General features: G+C 40.1%; 1 protein-coding gene across 1 annotated transcript in view; it reads right to left on the bottom strand.

Annotated features, from left to right (window-relative positions):
* MON2 (MON2 homolog, regulator of endosome-to-Golgi trafficking) overlaps positions 1-15974 on the bottom strand; it is a gene marked incomplete in the record, with an annotated part of 2751369 nt that overhangs the window by 2653392 nt on the left and 82003 nt on the right. The window contains 1 exon segment of the mRNA XM_044088289.1: positions 10022-10085. Coding sequence (XP_043944224.1) covers positions 10022-10085 — 64 coding nt within the window.

Here is a 15974-nt window from a genome sequence, read left to right as displayed (position 1 = left end):
CCTTCTGGGACTGATAGAGTACATCCAAAGAAAAAAGGATAGGAGAATCCTAAATGAAAGACCTGCACTGGTTGAGTTAATTGAATCTAAAACAGAAGCTGCGGTTAAAAAAGGGATAATTAGTATAGCATATAAAATATTGTATGATAACTACAGGAATCTATCAGAAGAGGTCAGAAAAGATTGGGAACAAAGATTAGATATGCAATTCACAAAGAAACAATGGGAGGACATATGTATGGCTCTCAAATATGCAACAAAATGTAGAAGATGAAGGGTTTTTGCCTAGAAATGTTTGCAAAGATACTTTTAGACCCCGAGCAGACTTCAAAGAATTGTTCCTCAGGTAGATGGTAAATGTTGGAGGTGTAATGGGGAAGAAAGAAGTACCTGGGAGCATATATTCTAGGAGTGCAATGAGTTGTCAGGGTTTAAAAATTCCCTGCAAAGTACTCTGTCAGGTATACTGGGCAAACAAATGAGTAACTAAAGAAAATGACTTTTTGATACAGGATCTGAACTACCTAAATATAGTAAGGCTTTGTTTAGTTCAATTCTTGTGGCTGCCAAAATACCAATTACTACAAAATCAAAATCTAACACAATTATACTTGAACAGTGAAAAACATAAATAGAAGAACAGGAAGTGGGATCTCTAGAAAAGGATAAGAGTAAATTACATAGAAAAAAATGGAAATTATGGGAACAATACAAGCAGGAAAATGTCTTGGAGGAGGAATGAGGTTCAAGAGAAGGCAGGAAATTAACAATTTATGAAATGTTGCTTTGATTTTACGATATACAGTGTTGTCACTTTATGTGACACATAATCCTTATAAAGGTGAAGTTAATATGTCAATATGGTTTGATTACTTTCATATAAATGTAAGTTTGCTTATGTCACAAATGCTAATTCAGTACAGGTGTTTAAAAAGTGGGTCTATTTGACAGAGGCACTGAGAACTACGGTCGGGTGGCATGATGCCAGGGTAATCCTATGGGCTAGGCTTATAAAGGCCCCAGGGCCATTAGCCTAGTACACACCTATGAACCTATGAACCTATGAAAAACAGTATGTCTAATAATGGACCACCCCAAGCATTAAAGGGTTACAAATAATCTTCTCTATTAGTCTGATACACCAATTTCTACAGTCAGTTCAGGGGAATGCTTTAATACCACTTTTTTAAAGCTGACCAATGATGTTCTGCATGTACACTGTATAAAAATTATAACTGAACAAGCAGCAAAAGGTACTAATAAACAGTGTCTTTATATTCACACAATTTAAGCAATGCACAAATATAATCTAGTAAACTTTCATACAGCAGACAGCCCAAGAGAACACAGCCATTAGTATCTTGGAGTTCACAAATTTTGAAGTCTACAGAATTTAGAAAGCTTAGCATCACAGTTTCACAGATCTCAACTTAGGACCCAATTATGGTACGAGCAAGTCTGCATTACAATAATAAACAGCCCTGGGACTGCTCTCTGCAGCACCACTTTCCTTGTTCTCTCATTCCCAATCACCACAAAATTGTTATGGGGTTCTTTATAAAGGGGAATGTGTCAACAGCTGTAATTTTAGCTCAGCTAGCTTATAAAGCAAAAAAGCATGGACGGGATAGATAGTCATTGCACTTATAGTGTGAAGTGGCACTGGCCGTGCCTAAGTGAATTTGATGCACGATTTATAGACACATTGGTTGCACTATGATATACTAATTTTAAGCAGCCTGAGAAGATCTTATGCAAATTAAAATATATTGAGATGTAAATAATGAGTATGTGGACAAGCTAACACTACAGTATGCTAATTACAAGCCTGTGATTCACAGTCCCTTTTTATGTGCTTTCATGCCTTGCAAAGAATGGTTAGAAAAACTGCAGCATACCTTTTTATCTACTTTGCAATCACTGCAGGTGCAGAAGTTTACTGTTTACTTATTTCGCGCATTTAACAGTTAAGATGGAGGACATACAGGCAATGTTTGTCACATCTGCAGATCCCCTACATGTCAGCAACAGAAATAACTTTTAGTAAAAATACCACTGGACAACATGTACCAGTGTTGAGAGATAACTGACACAACAGCTATAATGGAAGGGTTTCAGTGTGGAAGCAGCTGGTGTGTTTCCGTTATGAAAACTGTTCCTGGCATTCTCTATGTTTTTTTTTCGTTTTTATTCTCTACTAGTTTTCTTCAAATAACTGCGGTGGTGGTACTGCGGTAGCGTTGTCGCCTCACAGTAAGACGTTGTCCTGTTCGATTCTCATCTAGTGCGTCTTCTGTGTGGAAACATGCGTGAATGGACGTACCTTCGTTGAAGGGTGTGTGTCAGGGCCGGCAACTCGGCACGTAAAAATCTACTGCCAATCATTAGCGGACAGGAGTTCCGCTGTGGCAACCCCTAACCAGGAAAAGCCCAAAGAAGCAACAACTAGTTTTCTTCAAATGCCACAGGAAGTGCTGCTGTAACCTTATGTGCAACTGGACTGATTAGTGAATACGGACCTATTATTGATTTTGAACAATGTCATATGCAATGTCCCCTATTTCTCATTTACTGCAGTACTGTCAGCCAAACTGAAAGCCCAAGCTCTGTCTCTGTTATGACCCTCATTTCCAAGAAAGTGTTTCCCATGTCCCAAAGAATTCATAAGGATGCACCTCTCACGACTGAATCTGCCTCTTCTATGTCTTGCTCATTTTTGTTGCACCATGTTATAAAGTTTAATCATATGTTTGCTCATTTTTGTTGCACCATGTTATAATGTTTAATCATATGTTGTGACAGAAGTGACAAGAGTGACAAGAAGACACCTATCCTTCTATGAATTTTTAGTAAACGTGGACAATGAATGGGTCTGTATTATACATGCCCCTTGTAGCTCTATTTCTGACTTGTGTTTTTTGTGTTCTGCTCCTAGTGCTGGTGTTGTACTGGCCTCTGCTGTAGTACAAACAGATATCCATTTCTGTGTTTGTCATGGGTATGTGCTAATAAGTACATGCTGTGTGTGTGCCAAGTAAGGTAATGCATTTCATTCATTATTTGAACTCACCTGCTCCTTTACCCATTCGCTTATCAGTGGTAAGCATTCTGATAAATGCATACAGCAGTAAAAAAAAGTCAATTTACATATTTCCCACGCATGTCATTCACAAGAAGTGAAAACCATTAAAATACACGTCTTATCAAGAAATTAAGGATAATATTCAACAGCTCACAATGAATTACAGGGATTACTGCTTTTTCCAAAGTATTTCTGCTTGTTCCTGATGATAAATGTTGTCAATTCAATGGTGCTTTATATGTTTGCATGCGCCAAAGGCAGGCAAGTGTAGCGCAACATGGAGGGCTGAGGAAAACTGGCATAAATTGGGGCTGATTTATAAATTATGCAAATTAGGCTCAGCCATATTGTACTTTATGAATCACACCATAGCATAAGTCTGTAGCTCCTTTACAGATGCAAGTGCAATGATCTCCACATACATACAGCTTCCTCTGCATAAAACTAAACTTAATGAAACCTAACTTAGAGCAATTATGGCAAGCATAACTGACCTATTAAACTGCTTAAATCACTCTTTAGAGCCTCCTGTCTGACTTTCTGCTGTCTTAAACATTTTTTCAGTGTCTCACTGCTATTTTTCTGCTATGTTAAACATTCTCTAGCGTTTCCCACTGAAACTAGGGTAGAAACTACAGTTAGAGTTTTAGCTTCTGGTATTTAGGCCCTGCATCTGGGCAATGTTCGCAGATAAACTGAGATGGGTGACCAGCCACAACTCTGACCTGAGATCCCAGATGACTAGAGGCTTCTGAGCTTCCAAAAAAAAAAAAAAAAAAAAAAAACATAAGTTGCCTGTTATTTTGCTTATTTATACTATTTACTGTACTTTTTTATTGCCTGCCGCCTTTTAGCAAGTTTTTTTTTTTGTTGTTGTTTCTACTGTTAAGTATTTACTGGTATTTTTTCACCATTTTAAAACTGTTTTGCCTGCTCTTAAACAGTACTTAATTAACTGACCTGTTAACTGTTTAAATCAATCACTCTTTAGAGCCTCCTGGCTAATTTTCTGCTGCCTTAAACATTTGTTCAGTGTCTCACTGCCATTTTTCTGCAGTGTTAAACATTCTCTAGCATTTCCCGCAGAAACTAGGGTAGCTCGCAGCTGTGGCATAGTCCAGATTCAGGCCTGTTGCTTCTGGAACTGTCTGTAGTGGTTTGTTTATACTGAGCACATTTTGCAGGCCATCTTGGATTGGAAGGGGCCTATCTGCACTTTTGTGAGAGAATAGTGCTGACTGGGACCTGACTAGAAAAGGAAGGCAGGTCTAGGGCTTGGAATAAACCTCATTCGTCCTCTTGAATTTTATTAGAGGTTTTTTCAAGTTTTAGATTCTGGTATTTAGGCCCTGCATCTGAGAAGGTTTCTGATTGTTTGCGCATTGAGCAGCACCACTCACTGCCAATGTAAATGTGCGCCAAAGCCAGACAGTTAAATTTTAAAATTTTCCTTTAAAACCCAGGCAGAAATATCCATTCACCAAGCTCCTCTGTAATAGTTTCTAAAAAAGCCACCCCTACTGACAACTGTCTTCAATCTAGGATTATGGACAGTTGGACTACCCTTGCTTCTCCTGCCTGCCTTGTTGACTTGGGTCTCTTGAGGCAGTGTAGCAATTGCCACATGTACACAGACAACCGTCTACTAATAACACAATCTAGTACAGAGTGTGAGAGATGTATTTACACCAAGAATCTAGAAATCATACTCTCTCTCATTCCAAACAGTAACATGGAGAAGGTTGTCAACTCACCCACCACTACATATTCAAATAGTACCACTACTCATACACATATCACTACACAAACACATAATATGCATCAAACACATAATAAGCATCAAACACGTAAATCCACCTATGCAGAGGTTCTCTCGAAAAACTTGGTGAAACAGAGACCTCCAAAACACAAGTCTGCTACAGCTAACAGTCTCCACAGCACCCATGACACACATGAACACCAGTGTCTCATTCATCAAGCCCGTAAGGCGTAACCTAAAAATAAAAATGGTACTTACGTATTATTGCAACCAGATAACATACTCACTACCTCAAATTGTAATTCTCACTTTTACCATACAATATCAGTCTATCTATGTGTCTTCAGTATAATCCATTTTCATTTGACTATGTGCTCTGTAAATTTTTTTACGTAAACTGATTTTATTTCTGGACGATCAGACCATCATATACCTTGGCCGCTGTGTAATACTGTTAGGACCAATCTGTCACCTGCTTTCTTCATGAATTCCCCAGAAAGTCGTAAACAGAATGGAAAAAATACGTAAAAGCGAAGATAGATTTTAAACACTGCCATTATAAAGTTAGCTCATTTAAAAAAAATGTTTGCAGTGACATAAATGTTAGGAAGGCTACGGCATTTGAACGTGAAATATTCCTCACTGATATGGTGAGTGCTGTACTCAATTTTCTGTGCACGGTTGAGAGGTATGCTTATGATGACAAATTTCACCACCAATTTTATTAAAAGACTATCCACTTCTATGTGCTGAAATGTTAAAGTGTGCATAACTGATGTCATGCACTTAAGAGTCTTTGGTTTCAACAGCTACCATGGATGAACGGGGAAAAGTCGTTAGTGTGTTACAATACTCACAGCTCCTTGTCTGTCCACCAGACTACCGTCCCAAAAAAAAGCAAAACTATTTCTATATTTCAGCAAGACATGTACAAAGTAGTAGTAAGGAATGTTATTTTCTCCTCTTAACAAACTTTCAGTACCTATTTCGCATGGAGAATGTCTTGGAGAAGAGCTTCTTCTCCTGGTCGCAATCTGGTTGCGATAATACGCAAGTACCAAAAAAACAAGTTTTCTTGTCATTGGATACTCAATAGTGAGACACTTGGCTGTCCCATTCACCAGGCTGGACAAGGAGAAAGTCACGGTCAGCTGGTTACCTACTGTATTCTTGAAAGCTGACAATGTCGAATCAGACATTGTCGACACGAGAACAGCGAAAGTGCAGAACGAACGGGTAAATGGAAATCTGCTTAAGGGGAGATTTCCGTTTACTTCAATATAGTGCGGTCTCAGAGTTGGTATATTTAAGTAGCCTGGGGTGTGGGGGGTGCATGGGGGCTTGCCCCCCCCCTGCTTACACCCTCTGGATTTTTTTTTTTTAATTTATTTTTTCTGAACATTCAAAATTTTAATGGTTCGATCATTAGAGGTCGACCTTTAGTGATTCAAACCATTAAACATTTGATGTTCTAATATAGGTCGGCTGCCTGTCCGGTACAAGGATTCGCCAAATCATGCATCCACTCAGGTCTCTCAGCAACAAGTACCATTACGACTCTCTTAGTTTATGTTGGTGTGAATGACCAGAGACGTCCCTTGCTGGACTATATGAAGAGAGATACGGTCGAGCTCTCTAAATATATGTTGAAGGCAGATATGTCCCTAGCTTTGACCAGCATACTACCCTCACCTAGAATGATGTCACAGTATGAACAAAAAATGATTAATTTCAATAAGTGGCTTAGTTTTGGTGTCATTCCAAGGGGATTCAGTTCCTGTCTGCCTGGAAAGCCATGGTCGACAAACCTCACTGCTTTGCCAGAGATGGTTTCCAGCTGGCACCCCTATGCTTTCGGCTGCTGGCAAAGGCTCTTGCCTCCCCCATAGTGCCTTTTTTAAGGCAAGGTCTTGAAAACTTTACCAAAGTGAAATTAAACAATCAGAACAAAATAAGGGTCATGCTGCTACATGCTAGGAGTTTAAACCAAAAACTGCTCTCCCTGGAAGCACTTCTTTCACTAGAAGATGTAGATGTCTGTGCAGTCACAGAAACCTGGTTTAAGACCTCAGATGTACCCCAGTCCTGCAAGGTTACAATGCTTTCCACACCTTTAGATCACAAAATGAACAAGTGAAAACCAAAAGATGGTGTTTCAATCTATATTAAAGATAAATTCACCTCCCATCTAGTTAGACTGGAAAACTCCATAGAGTTACTCCAGGTCCAGGATATGGTGGGCAAGACCCCATGTCAAGTCCTAGCCAGTTATACAGTGCATCCCCCTCCATGGGTCACAACACCCACAAAGGCTACTTAACCAAAATTAAGACAATCCAAATTTTACAGAACACACTGGTTATGAGGGATTTTAATCATCTCACCATCAACTGGGAAATCTACTCTAGCTCAAATTCGCTAGCACAAAAGTTCCTTGACTTTGTGAATTCAAATGCCCTGGAGTAAACTGTTCATACCCAGACAAGAGGAACAAACATTCTAGACCTGGTCCTCACCAACATGTCAAACAGGTGGATTACTGCAACTGTTGGACCTTCATTAGTTAAAACTGACCACAAATCAGTCACATTCAAACTGACAATAACACCAGAACTCACAAAGGATGAAATCAGACTAAAAAACTTCACCAAAGCAAACTATACCCTCTTATATGAAGGTATAAATGCATTCCAAGCCCCACCGCAAGCTGAAAGTGGTAATTACACTGACGCTTACAGTAATGCCCTGTACAATCACTTGCATAAGTGTATAAACTTGGCTGTACCAGACACAATCAAAGCCAGAGTGCCAAGTAAAATCAAGCTGCCATGGTGGACTTCCAGCATCAAATAATTCTACAATAAACACAAAAAGCTGCTATCCAAGAAAACAAAGACAAGGACCCAACAATGGAAAAAAACACCCTCCTCAGCCTTAACAGGCAAATAAGACAACTTATCAAATCCTCCAAGAGCTCCTTTTAGAGATATCTAGCAAGTACTGCCAAGGATAACCATAAGGCCTTTTACAACTACGTACATAACCTAAAGGGTAGGATCCAAGCATGCGCAGAACTGGTGGTCAATGGTATCACACACACTGACCCCACAGAGATACCAAACCTGCTAGTGGATAGATTTGGCAAATATTTAATTTCCTTATCTCCTCCTAACTTTCAAACCCTCTCCCAAACTCCCCTCCACACCTTACATATCTGAAAAAAAAGGTCCTCAAAGCCCTGTCCAAGGCAAGGAACATGGCCTGTACGGGACCAGATGACATCCCAGGCTGTCTTCTAAACAGGCTAAAACATGAACTAGCATCACCATCAAGTACCCTTTTCAATCATAGCCTAACCACAGGTTTTGTTCCTGCAGAATGGGGAACAGCTACAGTTATTCCCCAACAAAGGTGACCTAGCAACAGACCAGGGAATTACGGACCCATAACCCTGACCAGCCTCGTCTTTAAGACCATGGAAGCTATTATTATGGACCTCATAAAAAAAAGACATGGGTGACCTCCAAACCCTAGATCCTACCCAATTTGGCTTTGTGAAAGGCAGATCCTGCCTGATAAATCTGGTGGATTTTTTTGAAAGTGTGACGAGGGCCACTGATGAGGGCAAATCTGTGCACACCACATACCTCAACTTGACAAAGACTTTCAACACAATCCCACATGGAGGCATTACCAATAAACTTAGCAAACTGAATGTAAACCCCTTTGTTGTAAGATGGATTGCCAACTCTCTCACAAACCGGACACACACTATCAAAGTGGGTGACTCCACATTAACCAACAGACCTGTTACTGGCAGGGTGCCACAGGGGTCAATGCTGGGCCCCCTATTGTTTGGTATATACTTCTCAGAAGTTCAGGCCAAAACTAAAGGGTTGCGGCTGACCAAGTTTGCAGACGACTGCAAACTAGGTGCAATCACTGAATCCCCAAATAATGCCAGTATACTCCAAGAGGGTCTCACACAGACCAACGACTGGTGTATTAGTCACGGTCTCAAACTGAATGCAAAGAAATGCATCATCATTTCCTTCTGCATGAAGGATGTCTCTTCACACTATCAAATCAACAACAATAGTCATGAAGGGGTAAGGGACTTGGGATCACAGGTTGACCATGACCTTAGCTTCGACCACCATGTGTATACCACTGTAAAGAAAGCTTTACACATAGCTCACTTGATTAGTAAAGGTATCGCCTCAAGAGCAAAGGAAGTTATAACCCCTATACTCGACACTTATCCGGCCCATAATAGAGTATAACACCCCATTCATTATGTACCATACTAAGCACCTGCAGCAATTAGCAAGACCTCAGAGGTTTCTAACAAAGAATATCAAGGATCTCCACCATGTGCCTTACACAGACCGACTAAAATCCCTAAGCAACCCAAGACCCAAACCTAATGAACTTGCAGCATATCCGTAAATCAAATGGCTCTAGGGCTACCCATTCCAGGGACTTAAATATGGCCTGTGACTTAAATAGGACATGCTGGAGGGACAGATTAATCTCCCAGGGACTGCCATGTCTTTGGAACAGGCTACCAATTCACGTGAAACAGAGCACCTCTACGACACTGTTCAAGAGGAACCTGGACAAGTGGATGGGGCACCGTAAATTCTTACCAGAGATGGTGCTCACAACCCTTCTGGACATGGGCCGTCATTACTACTAAATGCAATCTTGGGTACTGACTGACTAGTACTTCTAAAGTATTAGATTTGGTTGAAACGGCTAATCTTAAAGTGACCTCTGGGTCAACAGCCTAGTAATCTCCTATGATCCTATAGCATTTCTGCTCAGAGCTTCACTTTTCTGTAATCAGCTCTAATTGTTCATGCTTAGATGGCACACACACACACAAGTCACTGTTTGATGATTGCCCTTGTGCTTCTGTGAACCACGGGGCTATGAATACCACCCTAAACCTCAGCCTTCCCACCTTACAAAGTCTCACCAACAGAAGGAAAAATGAGCACAGTCAAAGAACCACCTTCAAAGGGGCCACAAATTCTGTTTAGATTACAAAACACTACACCAAATGGATCCCAAGCAACAACAGACAGAAGGACAAGAAGGCAATACTTAAACTGTTCTCAAATATAGCAGAACATTCAATTTTCAGTTATCAATTCTTATTAGTACATTCTCCTTACCTGCCAGTACATCGGTGTTTCTTGCTGCTATTGTTTTTATTTTTACTATCCCAGATTCAGCTGCCTGAAAGAGAAAAACAAACACTGTTTATTTTAGTTTTTAAAGATCTGGATTTTAAAGTGATAAAATAATAAAGAAGTACAACAAAATAAACATGCCCCTGTTTGCTGGAGAGTCAACTACTCTGCATACAGTCATAATAAGTGGGTAAAGCGATTTTTAGCACACTAAAAATAGCACCAGGAAAGGTAAGCTTGATACAGTCCAGACAGACTGTATTTTTGGAAAAAAATGAATACTATGTACAGCAGAAAGAAAAACTACAAGCATATAAAGATGCAACACTAGTATGCTAAATTACGAAAGACAGATGAATGCACAATAACTAAATCTTCGTTTCAAAGCTAAAGCAAGGTCTAATCTGAGTAAAAGCAAACAAGAACAAAATTCTTGAGGAATAAAATACAAAATAATCCTCCGGTTCCACAACAGCTCCATGTCACGTTCTTCAAGACTTTTTTGTAATAAATTTCTCCTCCAGAGCATTGGAAAGATGATAGTTCATAAGAATAATTTCAGGCTTCTGATGCAGCTAAAAACATAATTCTACACAATAAACAAGGACTGCATTAAATGGCCTCCTAAATGAATCGAGTTAGTTGTTTTCATTGTTATTTAGCTGGTTGTACTCCATATATAAAAGCTTGTAGACCTCTACGTTAGTGAACTAATTCTGCTACTGGAATTAACTTACCTACCCTCTACTCATCATTCTAAGTTAACTCTCTTTGGCTGGAAAAATACCACTGTCCCTATGTACCCTGCCCAGATCAGTCCAAGTTCTTCTCGTATCAGGATCCTTCATCTTGTCCTTGCACCCAAGTGTATCTCTCATTAAACTACATGTTGTACCAATACAACTACCACAGATAAAATAATTTTATTTATTTACTGACATTTGTTTACTGGGAAAGTTGGACACTGTTAAAAAAAATATTCCATTTTCAGAGGAGGATCGGGGAGGAAAGCTCCATAATAATACAAATTCTCAGCAACTGTGTACACATATTACAGAATTGAGTAATTCATAGAAATGTAAACAATTGATCATTTGGAATTCAGTGAATACCATAGCAAAAACAGTCCATCAGGGGCCCAAGAACTGCTGAGACATGATGAAGCTACTCCAGCAGAGGCTGAGGAATCCTTGAAAAAGGATGGAGAGACTTCCACACCATGAAGTATCCCTGACAGATGATGGACACAAACCAAGAATCTGAGATGAGTTGTCAGTTTGGAAGACAGAGGAACAGCCAAAGGGACAAGGGAACCTGGCCCAGGGTTAGGGGGGTGCAAAATGTCAGAGAGAAGCAGGCCTGTCAGAAAAAGAAAGGTTTCCGAGCCACAGGAGCCTAGGAAGACTTTGCAGAAGGAACTTGCCTATCTCCCCTCCTGACTTTAGTGGCCTGACAAGACTGTCTGCGAACACAAGCAGACTTAGTAGGATAGTTCTTCTGAAACTTAGGGATAGGGGACACAAAAATATGCTTAAGGTCCTGTAAAGCTTCAACAATTTCTCGAGACAAATATGTCAGCAACAGCAATCAAAAAGAGATTCTTACTATCCAAAAGGGCGTCCAGCAACTTGGCCTTAATGTCTATAATAACTGCAGACGAAAACGAGAGTAATGCCTCATGTCAAACCCAAAGCCAGCAGCTCTGGAAGAGGCATCAGCAGCATCACAGCTGCACCTAATAGAGTGGCAAGCCACCCGAGAGTAGAACCAAAAACAGGTATAACAGAAGACTTTTCCTTCAAAATCAGGGAGTTAAGAAACAACCTGAAAAGCTTGGGTAATCAAAGCCAGAGCATATCAGTCATGTGGGTCTGGTAATTGATGACCCTAAAGGCCAAGGCAGAAACAGTATAAACCTTATTACCAATCCTCTCCATTGTCCTACTATCCTTATCTGAAGACAGGAGCTTGGAAGAGGGCAAAAGTTTAGAACGCTTATCAGAGGAGACGGACACCACAGCAGGATCAGCAAAGGACACTTAAAACCGGAAATGACAATCCTAAGGAACCTTAGAGAACCTGTTAGGATTTTTTAGGTCAGGGGGGTGAGAATCAGCAGTCTTAGAGGCAGCTCTAAAGGTGTTTAACAAGGCAGCCAACACAGGAGATACTACAGGTGGTTTACAGTGCCCACCTGAAGCATCTCATAACACCTCGTCTGGATATCAGATGCCTGAGAAGAATCAGACTTAAAATATTCCCTTATTCTGACTACTGTGTCCCCAAAAGACAGCTCCTCCAAAGAACACTCAGGGATAATGGACTCTTCTTCATCAGAGCCATTAGCCACACGAGAAGGTATCTGGGAAAAGTAAGACAAGGATCCTTCATCAGACTCAGAACGCTCCTCTGAGGAATCAAGTTCCCTATGTCTTTTGAAAGGAGTAGAAGTCCAACGGGGAGTAGCAAAAGAACCCCTTTGGCAGACTTCAGGGCCATTAAAAGCATTAAACAGGCACTGAATAAACCTGATCCATTCCTTTGAGGGTCCTTAGGGTGTATAGAAAAATGTTTATTATTCTGTTTTTCTTGGTAAGAATGTCAGCCCTAACAAACACTGGAGGTTCCGAACCCTGACGGGATTCAATAAGAGTACCCAGAACCTCTTTCCTGAGTAAAATCTGCAAGAATCCCTATAGGGCCCTCAGAGATGGTCAATCGCAGCTCCCCCTCAACGTCTGCAGGAGATGCCTGCAAAGCCTCAGGGTTATGTGCAAAAGGAAGGATCCATGCTGGCCTCTCCAAAAGGGTCCTAGCAGAGGAATCCAAAGTAAAGTTGACACAGGACAGCCTACAGAACTGTCACCTGCTTCTAGAAATATGCCCAGTGGAGGCTGGACAGCTAAAGAATCTGGCTGAGATTTCTTGGCCTTCTTAATAGGAGTACCTCTGGGTTAACTGATTCTGCCATGCCACCCTGGGCTAATTGTTTAAGCCTCTGGGTCTCGAGACAGATGGCCAGGGAAGACCACCAGTTTCTAATGGGTTCCCATTACGTTATCAAACTTCAACAAGTTCGAACCCTATATGTTCGAAACCATATAGTCGAACTTGCTGAAGTTCGAATACAAAAAAAAAAAAAAAAAAAAAGAAAAGATAAAACAGTAAATTAACTAATATTTCCCTTTACTGCACTGTAGTGCAATCTTAGAGTTGGTATATTTAAAGAGCGGGGGTGTGGGGGGGCTTGCTGTTTACTGTTGCATCTTTCATTTATTTATTTTTTTGCCGTGTTCAAAGTTTTGAAACTTCGAACAGACCAGTTCGATACTGTTGTGTTCGAAGTTTCAAATCTTCGATCACATAATAGGAACCCATTTCTAAGAGTCTTAGGCACAAACACCTTACAAATACTGCATGAGTTAGGGTGGTGGGAAGCACCCAAAAAAGAGGATGTGATGATCCTTATGGGGAATTTGCCTCTCACACTGCCACTTTCCTTTCTTGGATGACATGAACTCCAGGTAATCAAAGGAAAACAAGACCAATAGTAAAAAGAAAAAAAGACCCCAACGGGACACTTATCTGATGGCTAGGTATTCAGCAACAGCAAAGGGCATTCAAACCAAACAAGCGGTGATGGCGATTGGACTGGTAGCAAACATGTTCTGGGTATCTGCATTCATAAGTCACCTTTATGCCCTACATCATGTATATTGTATAACGTATGGCATATACAGGATCTAAAAGGCTTTGGTATACAGGCCGGATATTGGGCTATCCTGGGCAGGAGATCCTCAAGGTGGAGAATACTGCCACAGTGACAAAGAAAGACATCAACATTGATGGAACCATGACACTTGCTCTTAAATGTTTTTCAGTCTGCAAAACAAAACTCATATTCTGTTGTAATGGCACATTACTGATTCTCATCTGCACAAAACATTCTGGTAACCAATCTGAGGTTGGATGATGTGAAGGCAGGCATGAAATGTTTACTACCATTTTGCTACTTGAGATTTGAGTTTTCAGATGTAAAGCACAAGTAGTTATCACTACAAGTGTGCTCATGCAAGTAATTTTGTGCAAGTATTGCTCCAAATAATGTGAAACAGGTGGTGAATTTTATACAAACTGTCCCAAGCTATTTGTTGTGTACATAAACAACAATTAGAAAAGCAGAGTTCACGAATAATCCTGCAAATTCAATGGTCTTTCACTACCATGGCACTAACGGCTATTCCCAGGGGTCTAATGCTGCTTAAAGTTACACATTTTGCACAACTTAGCATCTGAACTAAATTCTAAACAATCTACAAATTACAGAGCCAAATCCAATGTCATATGAAACTATAAGCAAGTGGTAGCCCCTTGTGCTTTTCTGAATGGTGTTCCAACACTCTGAAGAGTACTTGGAAAGAAATTACCACTCTGGTCCCACATATCAGTGGCCCCCTCCTTTGAGGGAAGATCTGGGAGTACTGTCTGGTTAAGAGACTTATTCAGAATCACACGGTAGGCAAATGCAGGTGGAAGGAATCAGACTTGGTACCTTTGGCAATAGGAAGCAGCTCATTAACAATTTGAGCCTTAGTCTTCTGCACTAACTGCTAGATTGCAAATCATTTTCTTTGGGACATAATTTTAATAAAGATGTTTCTTACTTAGAAAATAAAACTGATCACTTATGACATAGGCAATCATACATTTACATAAATGAAGACAAACCACATTGACCGTAACCCCATCTGCAAGCATTTTACATCACAAACCAAATTTACATAATCCTAGTTGCAAACATTACACATCACTCACAATCTACCCAATCATTCTTAGTAAAACATTACATAGTTCATTCAAGTCCTGCCTTATTTTAAACCTCATTCCTTCCCTGTATGTATTGTTCCCATAATTCCCATTTTTCCTATGTAAGTTGCTCCTACTCTTTTTAAAGATACCAATTCCAGTTGTTTTATCTCGGTTACTATATTCACTACTTCTAGTACAGTTGGCTCAGACTTTGAGTTCCATTTTCTAGTAACTGCTTTTATGGCAGCCACCACAATTAGACTCAGCAATGCCTTACGATGTCTAGACAATTCTGATTTTGTATCATAGCTCAGAAAAATCATTTCCCTAGTTACACAAATTCCTTGCTCATCCAGCATCTCCATCAGAGTAGTCTGCAGGGAATCTTTAAAGTCTGCCAACTCATTACACTCCCAAAAATATGTTCTCAATTACTTCTTTCTTCCCCATCACACATGCATCCAACATTTGCTATCTACCTGAGTGAAAATTCTCTGGAGACTACTTGGGGTATAAAAATATCTATGTAAACATTTCCAAGCAAAAATCTTAACTCTTCTAGATGTTGTTGCATACCTGGGAGACATATATCTATCCCCCACTGTTTCTTTGTGAATTGCTTATCCAATCTCTCCTCCCAATCCTTTCTAACCTCCCCTGATTGATTCTTATAGTTATTACGCAATTATTTTTTAATGGCAGACTCTGTTCTAGATTCTACTAAAAACTCTACCAGTGCTGGACTATCATTTAGGAACCCCCTATTTATTTCTGTTCGTCTATACTCTGATATCAGTTCTTGACAGGGAAGGCAAACTCTAACCGGCAGCCCAAATACATTCCTGGCATCTTCCCATTCTATTCTTTCCCTCTCTAGTTATTTGCTCCCAGTACCTTGGTTCCTTTGCCAGTTTTCTCCAATAAACTCCAGCCCCCTCTTGTCTATTGTCTGCAGCCCTAATTGCAGTCATACCTATTTGCATAATACTTTCTGCTGCTTTATGAATATAGTATTCTGTACAATTACTATTATTCTCCTTAAAGATCTGCATCCAAAATCCCAATCTCTCCTTGTTTCTTTGACTTCCTCCCAGTTTCATCATCATCCCTTTCCACTTTGAATTAT

The sequence above is a fragment of the Protopterus annectens genome, chromosome 11.part0, assembly GCF_019279795.1.
Source record: "Protopterus annectens isolate FY-2018-M chromosome 11.part0, PAN1.0, whole genome shotgun sequence".
In the NCBI taxonomy this organism is placed as follows: domain Eukaryota; kingdom Metazoa; phylum Chordata; order Ceratodontiformes; family Protopteridae; genus Protopterus; species Protopterus annectens.
The sequence above is the reverse complement of the archived record's forward strand: the minus strand, read 5'-3'. Positions and strand labels throughout refer to the sequence as shown.